General features: G+C 37.7%; 2 protein-coding genes across 4 annotated transcripts; both read right to left on the bottom strand.

Moving 5' to 3' along the window:
* Window positions 1-223: 223 nt before the first annotated feature.
* LOC146552086 (ubiquitin-conjugating enzyme E2 D2-like) lies at window positions 224-6,620 on the bottom strand. 2 transcript variants are annotated; one of them, XM_085256765.1, is made up of 8 exons: window positions 6,186-6,620; window positions 5,073-5,136; window positions 4,633-4,664; window positions 4,316-4,393; window positions 3,793-3,898; window positions 3,386-3,479; window positions 3,141-3,190; window positions 224-1,343 (listed from the first exon to the last, which is right to left on the bottom strand). In XM_085256765.1, the coding sequence occupies exons 1-7, from the start codon at window positions 6,207-6,209 to the stop codon at window positions 3,142-3,144; spliced, it is 447 nt and encodes a 148-aa protein (XP_085112891.1). In that variant the 5' UTR covers window positions 6,210-6,620; the 3' UTR covers window positions 224-1,343; window position 3,141. The 2 variants fall into 2 exon arrangements, with proteins under 2 accessions (XP_085112891.1, XP_085112893.1); XM_085256767.1 differs by lacking the exon at window positions 3,141-3,190 and having other exon boundaries at window positions 6,186-6,612.
* A 770-nt stretch (window positions 6,621-7,390) lies between these two features.
* LOC146552085 (RING finger protein 145) lies at window positions 7,391-19,462 on the bottom strand. Of its 2 annotated transcripts, XM_085256763.1 has the most exons (11): window positions 19,171-19,462; window positions 18,659-18,966; window positions 16,521-16,629; window positions 14,629-14,720; window positions 13,904-14,145; window positions 13,469-13,644; window positions 13,234-13,374; window positions 12,967-13,149; window positions 12,741-12,888; window positions 11,832-12,188; window positions 7,391-8,479 (listed from the first exon to the last, which is right to left on the bottom strand). In XM_085256763.1, the coding sequence occupies exons 2-11, from the start codon at window positions 18,825-18,827 to the stop codon at window positions 7,646-7,648; spliced, it is 2,451 nt and encodes an 816-aa protein (XP_085112889.1). In that variant the 5' UTR covers window positions 18,828-18,966; window positions 19,171-19,462; the 3' UTR covers window positions 7,391-7,645. The 2 variants fall into 2 exon arrangements, with proteins under 2 accessions (XP_085112889.1, XP_085112890.1); XM_085256764.1 differs by lacking the exons at window positions 16,521-16,629; window positions 19,171-19,462 and having other exon boundaries at window positions 18,659-18,793.
* Window positions 19,463-21,236: the final 1,774 nt, after the last annotated feature.

The raw sequence follows: 21,236 nt of genomic DNA, 5'->3' as shown, positions 1-21,236 counted from the left end.
ATGAGGTATTCCTGAAGACTAGTTAAAGAAATGACAAACGCGCGTACACACACACACACACACCACCAAGAGGCGTCTTAGTTACATACACACAATACAGTACTTAAAACATGGTACAGATGGTTTTACTGAAGACAAGACTTCAGCATAGTCTTCAAAGTCTAGCAGTGTTCAGGGGATTTTTTTAAATGCCTCAAATGAAAACTACAAAACATCACACTGGTTGTTTTATGGTTTAAGTAACTTTATTGAAGGGAAACTAAAAAGAAACAGAGCGACAAGTTGATTATCAACCATCAGCTTTGCATCATATTTTAGGGCTACAAGAAGACAGTGTTCGAGTGGGTGTAAAACTAAGAGCTCAACTACTGGCTTCTAAATAACAAAAGTAGAAAGCCTTTGAGGGGAACCAAATTTTTTCCAACTGTTCAACCTTACAATCCACTTAATTTGCAGAAACATATCAGATAATATAGCCTACCTTTATTAACATGCATAAAATACAACATTGAAGTTCTTACATTGGTTTCTTTAACATTGATATATACTGCTGTGCTTCTCTGTACACACTTTGATAGTGGAATAAGATACACTTCTTTCCTCAGATAATAAACTTCATTTACTATGCATCAGAAGAACAAACTGACATCGCACCGGTCCCTGGAGGCAGACAGGGTCCACAAAACAGTTTCTTCATTGTCACAGATTTATATTTGTTTTTTTTCTTAAGTGCAGCAGAATACCACCAATTTGAGAATTCAAAATTTACAACAATGGCAAAACACAGACTTTGCCCCAAATGCTCAAAGAAGCCCGGCCTGTGACGAAGTATCAACCCCAGAGGATCCAGCCTGTCTACAAGTGGATCAGCGTAGGGTTGATGCTGCTCAGCATGAGGAGACCAGCTGCATCAGATTCTACCAAGTGTGTGCAGAGTAAATGACTATCATCACCAATTTTGGGTTGAAAACTCTTACCGGTGCATGCTCAAGCCGAGTCTATAGACCACGATAGTTTTCGTGATTTATATACATTTTTTAAAATTTGAACTCTGTATAAAAACAGGAGTCGAAACTTTACAGAAACTGGCACAAGTCCTAGAGAGAAAACACTATCTTCTTATGAGCGCGCAGGTGGGAAAAGGAGGGGTAAAATGCTCTGATTAACCAAAAAGAAAAATTGAAACAAAAGAAAAACAAAAAAAATAATAATAATAAAGTGAAAAAGTAAAACAGAATCCCAAAATTTTAAGTTTGAACCAGCAACCACATTTTCACCAGCGTTCCAAACGATCCCATCACATTGCGTATTTTTGTGTCCATTCTTTTGCCATTTTGGTGTATCTGCAAAGAAAAAAGGGGGGCAAACATTAACTTCACCTATTTAATACAAAAATTCCTGTCTTCAAGTCATACCCAAAATATCAGCAGGATTTCTTCATGCACCTGAAAACACTGCTTTTTTTTTTTTTTTTTGAAGGCCATGCCAAGTTAGCGCCCTAACTGATCACGTCCAGATTAGCACAGAAATAAGATGTTTAAAAGACCAAGTCTGAAGCAACAGAACTTTTTTTGGAGGGGGATGGGTATACAATCCTTTTCATGCTGGAACTAGCAGCTGTGTGCATGCAAAAACAATATTGTTTTTGAACTTTGTCGAGTGATGAGACGAGCCATCATTACTACTCTCAATATCCATGTTCATACCCAGATTAAATTAATCCTATTATAAAAAGGACTTTAACACTACATTTGGATGGTTTCAGCTTACTTTGCTTCTCGCCGGTTTTAGGAAGTTTTATTTCTTGTTCCAGCATTGAATTAAAATTTGTATTCGTATCCCCCCCATAGTGTATCCTCCGAATCATTTTTCAAACCACATTTACACTGATCTAAGCGGGAACTGGTATCCATTCATTTTAATCTCATACTAAAAATTGTTCTTCACTTGGGAATAATCCTGTACAGTAAAATCATTTGATAAACATGACATGTTATACTGCTGGTGATATAACTTCCGATGCAGACTGTTGCATAAGCAGTTTTCTCACACCACACTGCAGCCCTGAACTCCGACATTACCTTGAGAAGCCAAATGCAAGAACGGAATTTAAAAAAAAAAAAAAAAAAGAAGAAGAAAGAAAAAAAAAAAAAGAAGAAGGGCGCATTGTCAAAACAGACATTAAATTGTCAACCCTGTAAAAGTCTGTGTGATGTCCAATTGGGCGCATGTGAGAATAGAGTGGGTGTCGGGTCCTGCCTCCTTCACGCTCAACCCCAAAGCACCGCCGTCTAAATCATATTGAGTATTTCCGCAGCGAGAATGCATCTGAAGCAGACCATTTCCTGTTGTGTGCTACATGACAAAGGGCAACTTAGACAACCTGATTTTTCTCCACACTGTCCAGAGTTCATGTGTGGGGAGAGGGAAGGGAAGAAAGGAGAAAAAATAAAATAGAAGCCTTTGACATGTTTGAAAATACTGGCCAATTAGCAACGCGCTTAACAAACCTAACCATCATATCACATTTTTTATTTGTTTATCAGCCCTGCCTTAATTTTAGACATCAAGCTCATGAATTCAGCCTTTTTTGACAGCCAGCTGTTGCAGTGTCCTTAAATGCATCACCGTGAACATTTTTCCACAATGCTGTGACATCTGTTGAACAATGCAACTGACAAATGCAGGCAACCCATGATTAACTGAGGGATTGTCCTCAAGTCTCTACAAGTTGATGCTAGAAATCATACCAAAGAATGAAACTTGTGGGGTTACAAAGAAGGAAAAAAAAAAAAAAAAAAAAATCTTGATTTTCCTCTGCCCTGTGTTAGCGGTACACCACAATACTCAAGTGTCCATTATATCCACAGGCAAAAATTTTCAGTTAACTTGTTTATTTCCAGCAGGAGAGTGCAACTGCAGGAAATCAAGGTGCACATAAAAATCCAAACCCACACCCTGAGAGCAGTGCAGGGTCAATAAGTTATTCGGCTCGTAGAGACAAAGATTAGTACAAGCAGCTCATTTTAGTCACACTCTTTAGAACAGATCCAAGCCTCTAGTTATGTACTGAGCAGAGCATCACAACATATCCGATCATTTAGCACTAGCCAAGATGCAGTGATGGCTCTTGGCCTTACCCTAAAGCATGGCATACTTGACTGTCCACTCCTGTGCTAGTTTATTGTACCTAACAGGATAAAACTAGGTTTTATAATATACCCTAGAGATAAAGGTGAATTTGACATCAATGCAATCAGCAACTTTGAAACCGCAACACTTCTTGCAAACACAGCACCATAAAACTCTCATGTTCCTTTTTGGAGACAGAATTGGTCAGTTCACATGTTTAGAGGTTAGTTTTTCCACACATATTTATACTTACTTCTGACTATCTGTTTTGTAGATTCGTGCGATCTCTGGCACTAGCGGGTCATCGGGGTTTGGGTCACATAGGAGTGAGCAAATGGAGAGAAGAACTGCAAGGAACATATGGATGCTAAGCATTCTTTAACATTTATTATATTTTAGATGGCTTTAAAAAAAAATTAAACACAAAAAAGGGAATGTTTAATTTCCCTTGACATTTCAATTTATTTACACGATTTATATGAGCATTTTAAGGTAAAGAAATGGTTTACCATATTCTAAATTTTAAACTCAAACTGTAGACATTAAATATTATTAGTACAGGTCTTGCTGATCCAAAAAGCAGGGAAATAAATACCTGGTAAAAATATGGGCCTAAGTAAATTATACAAGTTGGGTGTTAATGAACAGATGTCCTCATACCTTTAGAAATAGTAAGCGCAGGAGACCATTGTGATCTGAGAATATCCAGACAGATACTGCCGTTACTGTTAATATTTGGGTGGTAAATTCTTGTCGTAAACGCAACCTGAGAGAAAAACAAACAAAAACACTGTGAAAAGCTATACAAAACATAGTGACAACAACATGTCCGTGTTATGCAACTCAGAAACTTTGACACTAGGCACTGACGTGTGACGCTCATGACTGTCAAGTTCTGGAATGACAGGTATTACTTCATGTAGGCTACTGGCCAATGTTCATGGCGCAAGAATCACCAGGCCCTATTTACTATAAATGTGGTGTTTTTGAAGATATCTTCCTCACTCAAGAGCTGTTCAGCATTTTAAAGTATAACAATTGGCCCTTGTTGTTGATACTTTATGCTGTAAACAGGACATTTTTTCATACTAACAACTGCCTACAGCACGACAGACTATTTCCATATTTAAGTTATCAAAACAGGAAACTCTGCTTAAGGTTTGACCAGTCCAACCACAGTTACCTTGGGGGGTTTGAAGGGGTAGTCTGTTGGAAAATGAATCGTCAAGAAGAAAACACCTCCCTGATATGGACTGTCACTCTGATGGAGAAAGAAAAAAAAAAAAGAAAGAGAGAAAGAAAAAAAAAAGAAAAAAGGGGGGGGACGGGGACATTTACATATTTCAGAAGACACACAGCTACTCATTATCAAGTCAAATTTCAACCTTTATTACAAATACATTTTAAGCACTCGGGAACACTACTCCAATGCCAAATTTCAGCACCGTGCTGCCATAAACCTGACAAGGGCAACAACTGTGTCATAAAAGATCTACTTACAGGCCCCATGATTGTGGCTTGCCAGTGAAACACTGCAGAGAACAGAAAGTAAAAGTTACAAAACAAGAAAAGGTCACAGGTATGTGATCTGACAGGAACTAAGGTTTCCAAACAGACCTCATAGCTTCCCAGTAACACAATTTCCCTGTTTCAAAGTCAATTTTAATATCCCACTGTAAATTTTCTAAACGCAGCAGCAACCAATTTCTCCACTTTAAATCAACATCCAAATGGTTTTATAATATTTAAGACATGTTTTTAAATGCAAATATGCTAAAGTTTAGCACATGACAGCATTTCAAAAATGAAAAATTGTTCTTTTTTTGGGCTGCACATCTCAAATGACACATTAGATAATATCACCTTAGTTGCAGATTTTTGCCATTTTATTTTTGATGAAACTAAAGAAATGAAATAAAGAGCAGGTTTGGGACACTTACTATCATCACCCACTGGGCCAGCTGAGCACTGTGCTGGAGGGTCACGAGCCAGGTCGTTAAGCTCCTATGAGGAAAAACAATAACCAGTTAGACAAAAGTAACAAAAAATGAGTAGATGTGATCTAAAAAAACAAAAATCTGTCTATAGGCGTGAGCGCCTTTTAACATCATTGACATACATGCTGAAACCGAGACTGCGGTGGTGAGGGGTGCTACCTGACAGGTGTGTGCTTAATATATTTCACGCCATCCTCACTTCGGGTTTCATCACCCGGCCACTATGCTCAAAATTCAACTCCATGCAAAGTTATTGAGAACCGAGCATATACCGTGTATAATATGACACGTGTTGTGTTATTTTTAGGGTATACACTATTTTAGAGTGAGGTGAAGGCCACAGCCCCACCCTAGCCTTCCGTAAACTTACAAAGAAGTAGTGTCTGATTTTCTTGGAAGAAAATTCTCGTAAACAGCAGAGTGAAGGAATGAAACCAGATGTCAGCAATTCGAGTGTGTTACTCCATTCTGTTCCTGCCAGTTTCTGTCAATCACGATTACAGACCAAGAACAAATACGATGACATACCAAAGAAATGTATCATGAAGGCAGCTCTGACTAACAGATTTCAGGGACTGATATGAGTCATGGACCCTCCAACATGAATTATTGCCGCTTTAATTCATAACTAAACGACTTATAATTTACTAGCGAGTACAAAGAATATCAGGTTAAAAGTTTCGTATTACAGTTAGGCAACCTTCAAAACATATGTGCCTTCGTGTAAAGGTATGAAGTGTTGGGAAATTCATGCGGCCTCCTTCCGCCGTCAAACATACATTCTCTACAAGTGAAACTGCTAACGTTAGCTGACCGGCCCAACATTAAGCCGTGTTGGCCCGTGCTAACCGATTCAAGTAGTAAAAACCACCATTAATTCACTCAAGTCAAAACACACCAAAGTCTCCTTAACATTTTTAAATAAAACGAGCTGTAAAGTTAACACATCTTCGAACATGTTTCGCCGCCTTGTTTCGAGAACAGCGGCTCGCTGCATTGTGGGAGGCTAGCGGGACTAGCTTACACAGCTAGCCAACCTTCACGACGTTATCTTACCTTGTGAATCCTTTTCAGAGCCATCCTGTCTTGGTGTTCTGCTCTCTAAGTTGGCGGTGTTTCGATCCCAAACGAAGAAACAAAGATGCTTCGCTCTCGGTGAAATAACTGACGGTAGGTCAAACCCGACGGCTTTTTTCCTTTCTCTGGCTAGCAGAGTTAGCCGGCTAGCAAGCTCAAACTACGTATACGCGGTGTTAAACGTCAAATGTTGCACACTCCCTCAATAACGCTCACTTTCCTCGTGAATTACACGTCTTATATCGGATTAAACCTAACCCAAAAATCAATGCCGAATAAGTGCGAGTGCCAGGTGGCGTAACCCGGTCGACAAAGCTCTCTTCTGCTGTTGGTTTCGGTCGGTGCCGCTGGCCAACTAGCGTCAGTCTACATGTATTTGAAGCTTAGTTGTGAAGGCGGTGCAGTCGGCTGCTGAGTGACGGGGCGTTTGTGATGGCACATTGGTTCCTGCTGCTGAAGAAAAACAACATACATGCGAGACCAGCCGTGACATGCCAGTCTTTAGTTACTGAAAGACACAATTAAACGAGAACACTTTTTAGGATTTTTGTCAAGTAGTGATTAAAAGTTGCCCACATGATCACAGCTTCAACCACAAGTTGTACAATTTTAATCGCGTTAATGTAAATCAGGCAGTATTCATATTAATCCAAGTAACTAAATTATAACGACGCTGGATTACCAAACAAAAGCTTCTGAACCTCAAGGGGGCTGTGTGGTAATTGCTTTGTGGTAATGTTTTTTTCCAAAGGAGACATTTTAACATTCAATAGCAGGAAAAGACGAATGCAATTTAGGCCATTAAGCCTAGTGTTTTATTCAAGTTTTTGTTACTCAGCCAGTGTTTATAGATCTAGTGGATCCCCAGGCTTTCTGAGGTTTTTTAAATCAAGTCATCTACAAAAAAACATGTCCATATCTTTAAATTAACATATTCTTATTTGTTTTTTTTAAATCTTATTTCTAAGATATATGTATATGTGTGTGTGTGTGAGTACAAACAGCTGATTCATAAATAAAAAGACACCTGCTGAAGCTTTTCTCTTTGCCACATTTCTTTCACAAAAATGCTACCCAACCTTGAGCAAGAAAACTGACATGAAAAGAAAACAAATGTGATTTCTCCAAGAAAACATCTTTAGTTGTGACCTGCTAAAATTCAGTAAATACTAATATAAGATCAATGCTTTATAGTTACATTTTTTTATTAAACATGATCTTTATTTAACATTTTCTTTAAAGTTGTACATTTATCGAACACAATTTAATCTCATTATTTAGTCGAGATACACATTATTTGTTAGACCAAAGCACATTCATTATACTGTCTGGCATTTCCCCCCCCAATCTATTGGTTCACACAGAGAAGCCAAATGTTTTTAATTTCCTATTATTGAGAATTATGCTTTTATACCCTTCAAGGCACTGGTACAGGGCAGTCAGTCACTGGTGTCTGTGCTTCTACGTAGGCTGAGCTCAAGGCTCTGTGGAGCAGGTTCAACCTCTCTGAGGCTTTCTGAGTCTGAATATGTGCAGCTACCTTTATAACTTTGGGCACGATCAGTGCAGAGTTCTGAGTTTTTATTACACGATTGGACAGATGATGGACTGTCAACAAGTGTTTTTCCACTTGAGATTCCCTCTTGATTTTTCTCTGTATTGTTTGCCTCTGGTGAATTGAAGCGCTTCCATGATTCAGGTGTCCCATCACATCTAGGACTGAAATGAATGCTGTCCTCAACCTCTGCTAGTTCAGAGGCAGACTGGCCCTCTGTTGTAACAGTTTTCAGGGTAGATGGCAGTATGGAGTCCTTACCACTCTCCTCAGCTTGGTTGGGCGTGTTGGGAGGATTTTTATTTTGAGGCGTATGAGAACTTGAAAGGTCCCCTGAACGCACTGCATGGACACATTCAACACAGTCCCCACTGGGGCTGTAATGAAGACCCTGATGGGCTTCACTATTTTCTCCATTCTCAAAGCTTTCCCTTCCCTCCTGCTGCTCAGTGTCATCAGGAGTTACACTGTTGCTCTGTGTCTCCTGCACTGTTGCTGTATCCAGCTTCTGATCTCCCTCTGGTGCAGCTGGATCAGGCTCCGCGTCTCTCTGAGGTGGGGCGGCCGGGCTGTCAGCTGATGCCTGGCTCTGACCCGGCGGTGTCGGTCGTACCGTTTGGTGGCACATGGGGCACGTCTCCTGAACATACAGCCATTTGCGGAGGCAGTTAGAATGGAAGAAATGTCCACAATATGTGATCACGGCAGAGCTCATTTCCTGTAAAAAAAAAAAAAAAAAAACATAACTAAAAAAATAAAATAAACAAAATGCATAGAAAAATGATACATAATTATCAAACTATAAAAGTTTATATTAATATAACAAGTCTGTGTATTAGATAGGAATATTTATTTGTATCATATGTGTAAATATTAGGTTGTATAAATAGTCAAAACATCTATATAAGAAGAGCTAGACAGGTGTAGGAATTATTAAGCATTCGCATCCTCCTACTTCCTCTTATGAACAAAACTTTGTTTTTGTTGGGTCCCCCCCCCCCCTTTCATTTCTTTATGAGATGTTTCTTTTTTCATGTGACTTCTCTTCATTTACCTCTAATTTATTTTTGCATTAATATCAGTCAATTTAATAGTTTTCTTGTCCCCCATCAGCTTACTTCTATCCTGCTTTAACACAGGTAATACATTTTCCATGAAAGTCAATAAAGTCTTATCTTTTACAGGTAAAATGGCCTGTATTTGTATAGCGCTTTTCTAGTCCCTAATGACCCCAAAGCGCTTTACACAACCAGTCATCCACCCATTCACACACACATTCACACACTTTCACACACTGGTGATGGCAAGCTACATATTTTCTGTAGGAATTTCCTTGATGACTAACTACTGACTACTAGAGATTAGAGATGGCACGATACCACTTTTTTATGTCCGATACCGATACCGATATCATAAATTTGGATATCTGCCGATACCGATATGAATCCGATATAGTGTTTTTTAATCAACAAAACTGTTTTTTAAATATCTTGCTGCATTTTGTATAAGTTCATACTCAAGTTTAAAACAACAACTACACTAAAGCTATTCTGTTATACCTGTATGCAAAAAAAAATATTTCATAGTTCAGCAATACTGATCAATCTAATAAACTTAAACCTACACCATCCTCCCTATTCTGGTATTTTAAAGAGTACTTAGCATAAATATTAAGCAACCTAACTAATAGGGTTCCAACTCCCAGCAACAACAAAATTAAATAAATAAAAAATAGGGAACCACCCCTCACGCGCCACCTCATGATGCTTAATCGACGTAATCAACCTTAATTTGATGCAGTGTGAAAAAAAATGCACAGAAATCAATTATTTTTCAAGAAATATTAAATAGATTCAACATCTTTCTTCAACAAAATTGCAGACTGCACAGATGGTACCTTCCCAAAGGAAAAAGTACTATAGCTTACTAGGGTATATATATTAGACTTAATAGTTACTATATACAGTAATTGACTTCTATTCATTTTACATCAAATTAAAACTTTGGGTGTCAGATAATTATTTATTAAAAGCTAGACATTTTAAATGAGAATAAGAAAGAAAAGTATGTCTTTGTGCCCCCTTTTCCCTGTTAATACCCTATCAGCCCCCCTGGCTAAACTTTGCTAGATCCGCCCCTGCACAGTTACCAGCGTCAGCTACGTAGAAAAAGATCCTGGAGTAGAAAGTAATATTAAATACATTCTAACAACAGCTGATCAAGCTTAAACGTGCTGCTGTTGTTCAGCCGCTGGTTTCCTCTTTCTGGTGCAAAGTGGGCCAAAAGCAAACTAAAGACACGGACTAGCGACAGAAAAGCCGATCAGCTGATCGTTAAGCAGTTTCATGATTGAAGTAGCAGCAAGAAGAGGCAGTCGTTTGTTAAGCTTAACGCAGGAATGCTTTACAAACATTCAGAGATGGACTTACACACTTGCTTTACTTCTCTCGGGATAACTTTGTCGGAGATGAAATGCCGGGTTGCTAGCGAAGCTCCAAATGCTATCCAGACCATCGACAGGTCCCGCATGCCACAGCTGCTCTATCACGTGATGCGTACTGCTCCGACGTGCTAACGTTCTGAGGTGAGTTACGGCGTGTTGCAAGTTTTGTGAGGTGCTTTCGTGATATTTAATGGATCGGATTACATTTTTTATTTTTCTCCGATATCCGATCCAGTAATTTAGGTCAGTATCGGACCGATACCGATACGTAATATCGGATCGGTCCATCTCTACTAGAGATATTATTAACTTGTTTTGACCAGAAAAACAAACTCAAGGCCAAAGAAGTGTCCTGAATGCCAAACTGGAAAAACAGGATTAACAAACTTCAAAAACACACACACACACACACACACACACACACACACACACACACACACACACACACACACACACACACACGCTATTATATATGCAAAGTAGTAGTCATAACAACAAAAGGGGAACACTGTCAAAAATCAAGTATCAACCCATGACAACTTTTAATTAATGCCCCAATACAAAATGACACACTGATTATAATAAGTAAAACCTAAGGCACCTACAATAACCTGACAACTTTTATGTTAATGTAACGATACTGTAAATTAATTTTGGCCTTCAGCACTGAACAACTAAAATGCATCATCATCTCTATCTGGGATCATTTTATTAAACACTCTTTTTATATTGTTTAAATAATTTTAGCAAACTTTAGCAAAAATGCCTTAATTTACCATGGAAGTCAAAGTATTCAGAGAAAAAAACAACTAAATTTAAGTATATTTTATTAAGCAGGCATTTATGTATTTTCATAAGTATCAATAATGTAATCAAGAAAGCATTTTGTGTCTGATATGGAGGTGAACTGAGGGCACATTTAGCAACTCAAAGCCTGCCAGTCCTCTTGCTACATAATCCACACAGTCTAATTATTAACCACACCTAAGCATGGCGTGTCAGCCACTTGAGATTTGAGGTTTTCTGTTGAATTTTTAAATGGATTATTTTGTGTAACATGCACAAATTTTACATCACTGATGATTGCTTTTGGATTAAATTGTTTTTGGGGTTTTTTGAAATCATGAATGCTGAAATTTGGAAGAACAATTTTCAAAAGCCAAAACTCACAAAATGTGATTCCACAGAGTTAAATGTTGTTGGGTTTTTTTCCCCTCATTATTTCATAGCATAGTTCTGTGTAAGACTTGAACAGCAACTAAAAGAGGTGATGGTTTAGAGGAAACAGAGGTCATGATAACCCCAAACAAACAAACAAACAAACCACCAAACAAACCACCAAACAAACAAACAAACAAACAAACAAACCACAACAACAAAAAAACCCAAAAACATAAAAATTAAATCAGGTCAGATAATTGAACAAAATAAGTAAAAAACATAAAAAGCACCTACTTAAGTTCATTGGATGCTTTGTGTCATTTTGTGCAGAAACTACACGAGTTTGAAAATGAATTTTCACAGCCAAATGAGGATTAGGACTGGGTTTGAGGTTTTATAGTATCTTATGTTGTTGGTTCTCAGCTTTAACCATCTTCTAAAAACAAAAGCTACAAGGGTAACTGACCTGAAAGCAGATGGCGCACACATCATTGTGCTCCTGCAGCTGCTGAGCTGTGGCTCTGGGCAGGGAGTTGATCTTCTTAGCTGCTTCCTGTCTGAGCAGGAAGCTCCTCCAGCCAGACTGAGCTCTGAGCCAAACGTTAAAATATGAGTGGATGATAATGACGGAGGCACCCATCCAGCTCCACTCTCCAAAGAGTGACTCCCAGGTGCCATAAGCCACCACGCACAGTGCCACAACAAACTCCAACACACGGCTGACAGCGTTCACCCAGTAGATCACTTCGTCCAGGCTCTCAATTGGGTCGCTGCGAAACAGCTCCACCATGAAGAGGGAGTAGATCAGCATAGTGCCTGTAACCTGGAATAAACAGTCAGTCTTTTACATGTGCAAGTCAGCAGTCATCCTCCTCTCCCTGTATAAATCTACAGCTTCTGCCATGTTAACAGCTTCTTTGTTTTTCAGTTTGTGAAGGTGACCTTACGTTGTCTACTAAATGCCTTTTTCTATTTATGACTATAGGAGGTGTCACATTAGTGTTACTGCACAGGTGTACAGAAACAGGACGATGTCACAAAAAACAAACAAAAAGGTATTAACTATGTAGACATGCACTACATCTGACCTCCAGTGGGTGGAGCCAAAGTCATACAATTTCTCACATTCAACACTGCATTGCTGGGACATGACTACACACATTTACAACTGGAACTAAATGGCAACAGTAGTAGTCCTGTTTTAAATGTCACAGTAATTAACACCAGTGATTTAAAAGCATATAAATAAACTAACCCTGTATTTCAGTTTCTGGAATATCTGTTACCACAGCTGCATTTAAGATTGCTTCCTGGATGTATTCATAACTTAAAACACACTAAAAAGAGAGAGAGAGAGAACATAAATACTTCCTACCTGAAGGGATGTAAGCATGCAGCTGGATACTAGTATGAGGAGCCAGAAATCCATGTGGAAGAACTGGGAGATCTTGTAAGCCATAAACACTGGGAAAACCAGGAGAAGCAAACACATGCTGAGGCCACGGAAGTGTTTCCACAGACTCCTGGAAGCACATATGAAGGAGAAATTAATGAAATCGGGAATAAGCTTAAAAAAGAAAAAACACTGCTGCTGCTCTTACCTGTTTCGTGATGCACCCAGTGCGAGAATAACTGGATCTGTTATTTCTATCATTGACTGCAGGGTTGAGGTCACCACGATGAAGAGGATGATGCTGAGGAGGAAGGTGCGCTGCAGTGCTTGCATATCCAACAGGCCTGTCTGAATGGCGAGGAGGAGCAGAGTGACGCCCTCAGTCACACCTCTGAGAACAAAAACGATCAGGAATTAAGATTAAATAAAAATAAAGGAGGTACAGCACAGAGATACAGCTTACATTATCAGTTACCTGTGCATGACATTCTCGTTCTGAACAGCGGCAAAACCTCCCAGGTAAAACTTGCATAGATTGAGCAGCCCCAGAGCCAGATAGGACACCATGAAGGTCAGACCCAAAAGAGAGTATGGTGTTGCACAACATTCAGAGACACTGTAGGATTCAAGCAAATGAGAAACCGATGATGTTCATATTGTCAGGATTAAACATATACAAAATGAAGGGAAGGTAATTAACACCTTCACACCTTGTGAGGAGGAAGAACATGATCCCATGATGGGTTATTGAGGTGCCAGCGGACATGATGTCTGAGCACAGCTGGACAATGAATAGAATAAACCAGAAGACGCTAAAGAGGACTGGGACAGCAAACTGGTTCCACAGAGAGATTCCCACACCCAGAAGTCTGTACAGCTCAATTACCTGAGGAAAGGAAACACGATAAAGTCCGGAATGTTAAAAAACAAAACAAAAAAACAAACCCACAGATTTTTACATTTATATTGTTCATTAACTGATTGTTTTCCAGTCTAGTATATAATCAAGAAAACCAAAAACATAATTTAGAAGTTTAGTATACTTAATAATAACCAAATAAGAGGTGATTTTGTCGACAGAAGACAAAAACAGTCCAGTATGAAATATGAAAAATAAAAAAATTAGAATATCAGAATAAGAGAACCTCCAGGTGAAGCAGCTCAGAGTAGGCAGCCCTTGCAAGACGGTATGGCACAAAGATATTTGACAGCAGGAACACGGCGATTCCCACTCCAGTCAGGCCCATGGAGAAAGTGTTGACCGTTAGCAGCATGGCATGAGGCGTGGCGCAAAGTCGAGCCAGCAGGGGGAGCATGTGAGCAGAGAACAACCACACCTTTTTGGTCTTCATCAAGAAGGCACACAGTGTGCTGAGAATAATCTGACCTGGCAGAAAGTAACAGTACAGCTTCACAACGGCGAACCCTTAAAAAGTAAATACAACAGATGCTTCCTGCATTATTTTACAACTGATTACAGTTTTTGAGGAATTTAAGGAGAACTTTGATTTGTTAAATCTGTAACACCTGTGACAGGCTTCAGCAGGCCCTAAACTGGATAAACTGTTCGCTATGAGAAGTGGCTTTAATTCACAGATTTCTTTTAATGTAACATTAAATAATCCAGTTTTCACATATGGCGTTATTTTTGTGCCACTATTCTGAGTGCACGTAAAAAAATTTTGCAGGTTCAAGTGTTGCATTTTCAGGAGAAATTTATTTTGAGCAAAGAAAAGCTAAATTTGAGTGAACAAAATTCATAGCTGCGTGCAAAAAATGTATTTCAGACCTTTTTAGAACGTAGGCCTATAGGAATCGAAAGCTTTCTAATGAACTTTCTAACTAATTACATACATGGTTTAGTACTCACTAGTCATTGCAGAGACAAATCTGTTGAAGGCCAAAGAATCACGATACACTGCTCCTTGATAACCGTACTGTAGCTCTTCATGAACATAATCCCTATAAACCAAACAGAAAAAAAATCATTTTACAATCACATGTAAACTGCATGCTTTTGTTTAGAGTTACCCCTCATGTCTTTATACTTTGCTATAAAAATGGGAAACAGGTGCAGCAGCTTATTTTAACATGTGCAAACAGTATATCAGGCAACAGCAGACTTTATACAATTTGAGCATTAAAAATCAACATTTGGTGTGACTGCCTTTATTCATCAACAGTCTGAACTCTAAGACAGGCTTTCTCATCATTTCCTAAAGTAGTCTTCAGGAATCATCAAAGGACTCCAGTCACCCCAGCCATAAACTGTTCAGACTGCTTCCATCAGGAAGGAGGTTCTGCAGCATCCGGTCCCGAACCAGCAGACTGAGAGACAGCTTTTTCCATCAGGCCATCAGACTGCTGAACACGTCATAGACACCTCAGCTTCACTACTGGAACTTCAACATTATGCACTCCACACTGTATATAAATGCCACTTGTTCTGCACATATTCAACTCTGTATATTTTATATATTTTATTATTATTATTATTATTATTATTATTATTATTATTATTATTATTATTATTATTATTATTTTATTTTTTTACTATTTAATTTGTAAAAATGTGTACACACACACACACACACACACACACAGGAAAATATTTAGTATACACATCCAGAAATGCATACACTATTATATATTGTACATATATTTATTAGTTTCAGGTTGGCCATTCTTGTATTTTGCTCGTTTGTGTTGTTGTGTTTGCACATCTCTGTTGCTTGTGGGGCTCGCACACAAGAATTTCACTCGCATGTGCTGTGCCAGTGTGCCTGCACATGTGATGTGACAATAAAAAGTGATTTGATTTGATTTGAATAGTTCTCTAGACTTCTTGGAGGACATTTCAAAGCTTTTCTGGATGTTGACTTTTTTTGGGGGTTCAAGTTACAATTTTATCAATTTTGACAAGATCACCAGCACCACTGACTGAAAACCATGACAGAGTCTCTAGAATATTTCACAGATGGCTGTAGACGCTTACCTCTCAACTGACTCCCTCTGTGCATACTAATTATTCCATAATACCCGTTGCCACTAAAGTCCCATTCTTGTGTCATACCTAAGCCTTTTCTCCCTGTTTTGCTTCCTTAAGAATGGCTTCTTGACAGCCGCTTAAACCATTTTTGATGAGAGTTCAGAAAACAGTACATTGAAGGGTTATGCTATATCTCACAGGTGCTGTTTCAGATCTTTGCTTGATTTCTTTTTGTACAGTTCTTAATGACATGACTTTTAGAAATTGTCACTTACTGCATCATTTGTCCAGTTCCCTCATCTTTTTTAAGAACACACTGCACACCATACTGAGATATACGAAGTGTTCCCATAATAACACTTTGACAATAACCATATGTGCCTTTTTTAAATGTCTGAATGATTCATACGTCAGCGTTAAGTGGCGGCACAAACAAACACATTCCTCTGAGAATGGTCAAATACCAGGAATGAAAAATGAGTGGTAAAGCAGCCGATGTCCAAAAACAAACTTTGAAAAACCTCAAGAAAGCATGGAGAGCTACTGCTAAAGACTGCTTTAAAAATACAAGAAACTCTTTAGAAGGAAAAAGGAAGTAAAATGTAAATAAGTGAGAGGACACTCAAGACTTTTCCATAGTACTATAAAAAAAAAGCAGGATCATTGCAATTGCTGACACCTTTTGTCAGAAAAGCTGATTCAATCGAAAAAAACAAAACAAAAAACCCCCCCAAACATCTAGGAATTGCAACAATAGTGCCAAAGGATCTCACTTGGAAATCTGATGCCCCATGTATAGGAGGAGGCCGGTGAGAATATGGAGGTAGAGTGTCACAATGTGTCTCAATGGAAGGATTAACACCACCATATTTATCAAATGACCTGGAAGACAAAGAAGAATGAGTGTGATGTTTTTATGCGTTTGATGCACAGCTAAAAGCACGCAAATATTATGAAATAGAAAAGATACTGTCATTTATAAATGTCTATTATCAGTTTGACAATGCTGATTCTCCCCATCAGGCTGACTAAGCTTTCAAGAGAGTCTAAAACCACATGAATAGTTTATATTTAACTGTTTTTTTTTTAAGTCATGCCGATGACTTAAACTATGTAGTTTTTATTGAGGATTTCATTGATTAAAAACTGTTAATATAAGGTTTTGAAATCTCGTATGTCCCGCCAACAGTCCAAAAGTTAAACAGATTCAGTTTACGGTTACACAAGCCAGGTAAACACAGGAAATCCTCACACTATGACAACCCAGAAAATATTATGAAATAATTAATCAGCTACAGCTGCTTATTCCACAACAGAGAAACAGAATAAAAACAAGAATATTTATAGTGTTTATAAATGTGATATTATTCCGTTATTCTAATCACCCAAATGCTGCTTTTCACAGGACCCTTTTCAATATTTTTTATTGGTTTCTGGTTTTCAAGAGAAGCAGTAAAACATAGTAATGCACGTAAGACTTAAAAATGCAGATCATTTTCAACTTTTTTTTTTTTTCTTTTTTTTTTAAAGGTAATTCTCTGTAGGTTTTCTAATTTTCATTAGCTTTTATTTGGATAAAGTCTGTGTCTTTTAAGATGACAAAGCAATCTGAAGTAACATTTTGACCAGGGGTGGACAGTTATGTTTCACAAGCGCCACATGGGAAACTGGGGCTGATGTGAAGAGCCACAATAATCTTATAAAGAGATAAAACTTGGTTTTTACCTCTCAAATCATCATGGGCCCCCTGCTCATTCATTTCTGATTTGCCAAAAAATATAATAGTCCAAAGTTCAAACATATATAATGATAGCTGTAAAATTTTAGCTTAACTTTTGACATACTTATCAAGTTTTCCTTCTTTTTTTTTTTTTTTAGAAAAACAATTGACCTACTTCCTGCGCGTTTTTTTGCACTTTGAAGTCAGAGACCACAAATATCTTATTGGTACTTGTTTTGTTTTTACGTCTTTCTGTATATTTTAAGCTGTACCTGAATTATCAGACTCCTCGAGAGCAATGTGCATGCCTAAAAAGTGGATCTTGAAAATGAAAAATATGCATTTATTTATGACAATTATTTTCTCAGCTATGATTAAAATATGAATTGGAAGCACCAGAATTTGGTTTCATTCAGATTTGCTCAAATCAGCATGAAGGCGGAATGAAAATAGAATTTTCTTCAATATTGTGACTAAGAATTTCATGTTAAAAAGTACTGCACATGATTTATTTTACATTATTGTGAAATATAACTACAAACTATTCATGTGAATTTTATTTATTTACTTTTTTAAAGGGTGGCTTTATTTTTTTTTTTGTAAAACATACTTTAACTAACCAATACCCATTCATGTCTCTAATGTATCAGTCCTAAAAACTCTGTTTGAATAAGATAGTCATATCATATTCAAACACCAGCTCAGATTTCAAAGTGAAAAATATTTTTTTAGAAAAGGCCTGAAAGTGTGTGGGTGGGCCAGTTAAAAAAATAAACATATAGAAAAATATTTTATATACAAAGCAATAAAAATTCACATTTTGAAACCATAAAATTTTCAGGCAAATCAGAGGTGGTTAAGCAGAAAATACTCTAAAAACAATATGATTATTTAAGATGTAATGACCCAATTAATATTGAGTAGATTTGAGTTCTGCTTATTAGTGCAGCCCTCCACAACAGTCCCACTTTCTCATTTGCCCCCTTGGGAAAATTAAATGTCCACCCCTGATTTAGACCACCACAGTAAACTCCAGTAAAACCAAGACTAAGGTCATTCTTCTGAAGCAAACAGCTTTTTGAAGGAGGGCGACTCAGTGTAATTCTTGTTAGGAGAGACAAATAAAAGCCATGGAGCTTAACATTAGAGAGATTTACTTATTCTCCCAGCTCCTTACTTGATGAAACTTACCAATGTAATACATGTTCCAGATGACATACTTGTATTTGAAGAGCATGTCTTCATTTTTTGCCTTGAGGTGCTCCGTTACACCTTCAATGTCACATTTGTAGAGCAGGTCTAGCACCAGTATGCTCGGCACCCTGAGAGCAACGTTGGCCAACACTTCCAGACGAGGCATCTTGATTTAAACCAACTCCCACCCCCCTTTTTTTAGTCAGCAGAGTGCTAATGTGTCACATACTGTTAACTAACAGTTTCCCTGTACAGGACACAAGCCCCCAGCACCTTCACAACTATTTTGCTCGTCGTCTTGTCATCTGGAAAACACACAAAAACACAAGTTAGGGTGATGAGAAGAAACCTCTTAGCTGCCAGGCCGTTATTTAGCTGCTTTTGCGCCTCATTTCCAGCCACTATTATTTATTGCTGGATAAATGCATGAGTACTACTGCGAATTAAACACATTTTAAAGTAGATACTGTGTAAAAAAAAAAAAAAAAAAGTGACAGTGGTACACTTACTTCGCTCAGTGACAAACATCACAGCCAAGCAGCCATTTGCTAGCTATCGCTAGTTGCTGCTGTTGCTGCTTTCGCGGCGGCCAATGACATGTTTTGCTAGCAGTGCGCTCAAATATAGTTTAGTTTTTCTCTAACTTCCGCTTCTCCGAGATAAACGGAAATAACCGTCATCAGAAAAAGCGAAATTAAAAAGCTAAAACCATGATGTCAGGGTTAGTAAAGACTCTTCAAATGCAATGTTATGATTCCAGTGGCTTGCGTGGCTATTTCCTGTCCTGACGTCACGTCGAAAGGCACCAATCAGGTTCAAGTATTTTTGATTTCAAAATAAAAGTAACGTCTTTCCACGACGGCTGTCACTACAACTTTCAGTAATGTTGACAAAAGGAAGAAAATGCATTTCGCGCTTGTACTTTCTAGAAGTGAATGCTGATTATATTTTTTTGTATACAAAAGTGCAACTTAAGTGACACAATGATCATTGCATACAGTGATGTGCAAAAGCCTTTGAGCCACGTTTCTTTATATTTCTTTGTATTTTGTTTCCAAGGGTTAGCCAGATTTTCTTGAAATATTTTAAAGTGAACTTGAGAAATAGTTTTAAGAGTTTTTTCCTTTGGATATCATGGACTGCTTTTCACCCATTTTCAGACCAGTCCGTGTTTAAAGAGGAATGTTGTTGTTTTTTTGTGTGTGTTTATTTGTTTTCTTGTCTCCTAAGCCACTTTACCCTGATCTATGAGTACTTCTAGCAAAAAAGTCACCTAATTTAAGTAATGAATATTTTCATATCTTTTTCAGAGTCGAATCAAACAATAAAAATTAAAAATAATAAAAATAATAATTTAATTCCTTGTAGGAATTGTAGACTGTGACAGAATGAGTGATTTCGCTGGTCTTTCCTTACATCTGCTGTCAGACTCAACAACAGAGACTTCACAGATGACCATACACACGCACACAGACACATACACAGACACACGCATCCACACATGTGCAATACCACTAAGTTTAAGTTTTCTTACGAAACATAGCATTTTATTCTATTATGTATAGCATTTTATTCTATTTTATATAGATAACTGGACCTTTTCATCTGAAATCATTGTCCAGCTTTAAGAGGGTTTTTTTGGACATCATGGACTGCTTTTTACTTATTCTTCACACAAGATTTCTCCTAGTCAGTTCTCCAAGTCATTATTCCTTTTAACCAAATGACAAATTACATTCTCTGACTGTCTCTTTAGGGTCATGAGATGTGGCTCTGAAGCACTGATGCACTGCAACTTTATACACACATATATATATATATATATATATATATACATATATACATATATATATATATATATATATATATATATATATATATATATATATATATATATATATATATATATATATATATATATATATATATATATATGTATATATATAGAAGAGCGCAGTCCTGGGAACAGCTAAGATACTGCGCAGGACCCTCAAGCTCCCAGGCCTCTGGTAGAGGACCCGAGCTTGAAGGATAAACCGCCCGCAGGGGCGTGCTGGGTGTTTTTTTTTTTTTTTATATATATATATATATATATATATATATATATATATATAGAGAGAGAGAGAGAGAGAGAGAGAGAGATACTTTCCCACAAACTGTATCTGCAGGTCATGTATTTGATAGAACCTCTTCAGGAACTTATTCTTTCATTGTGCTGTTTTTACATATGCAGCCTGCAGCAGCAGGTGGAGTATTTCCATTTAACTTGTAGCAGTGGATGAACTGCTTCACACAAGAGACAGAGACTCCTTGTTTTCCTTCAATTTAAGTTAATTAAATTCCCCAAACCACAACAGACATATGGGTAAAGTTCATGAATGTACAGCTTAAATATAATACAGATGTACGAGTGTAATGCTGCAAGGTTTATGTGGATATAAACAAAGAGGAATTATGTGTACTTAGTGCATTTGTCGTTACACAAACCCTATACAACATGTTACATTACATAGACAGAGCTGAGTCAACAACAAGCATATGGCTGTTTGGACAGTTAAAATTGTCTAAGCTGTGA

This window comes from Mchenga conophoros, linkage group LG19, assembly GCF_057382185.1.
Source record: "Mchenga conophoros isolate Kocher_MC1m ecotype Shallow Benthic linkage group LG19, M_conophoros_male_GT1.1, whole genome shotgun sequence".
In the NCBI taxonomy this organism is placed as follows: Eukaryota; Metazoa; Chordata; class Actinopteri; order Cichliformes; family Cichlidae; genus Mchenga; species Mchenga conophoros.
The sequence above is the reverse complement of the archived record's forward strand: the minus strand, read 5'-3'. Positions and strand labels throughout refer to the sequence as shown.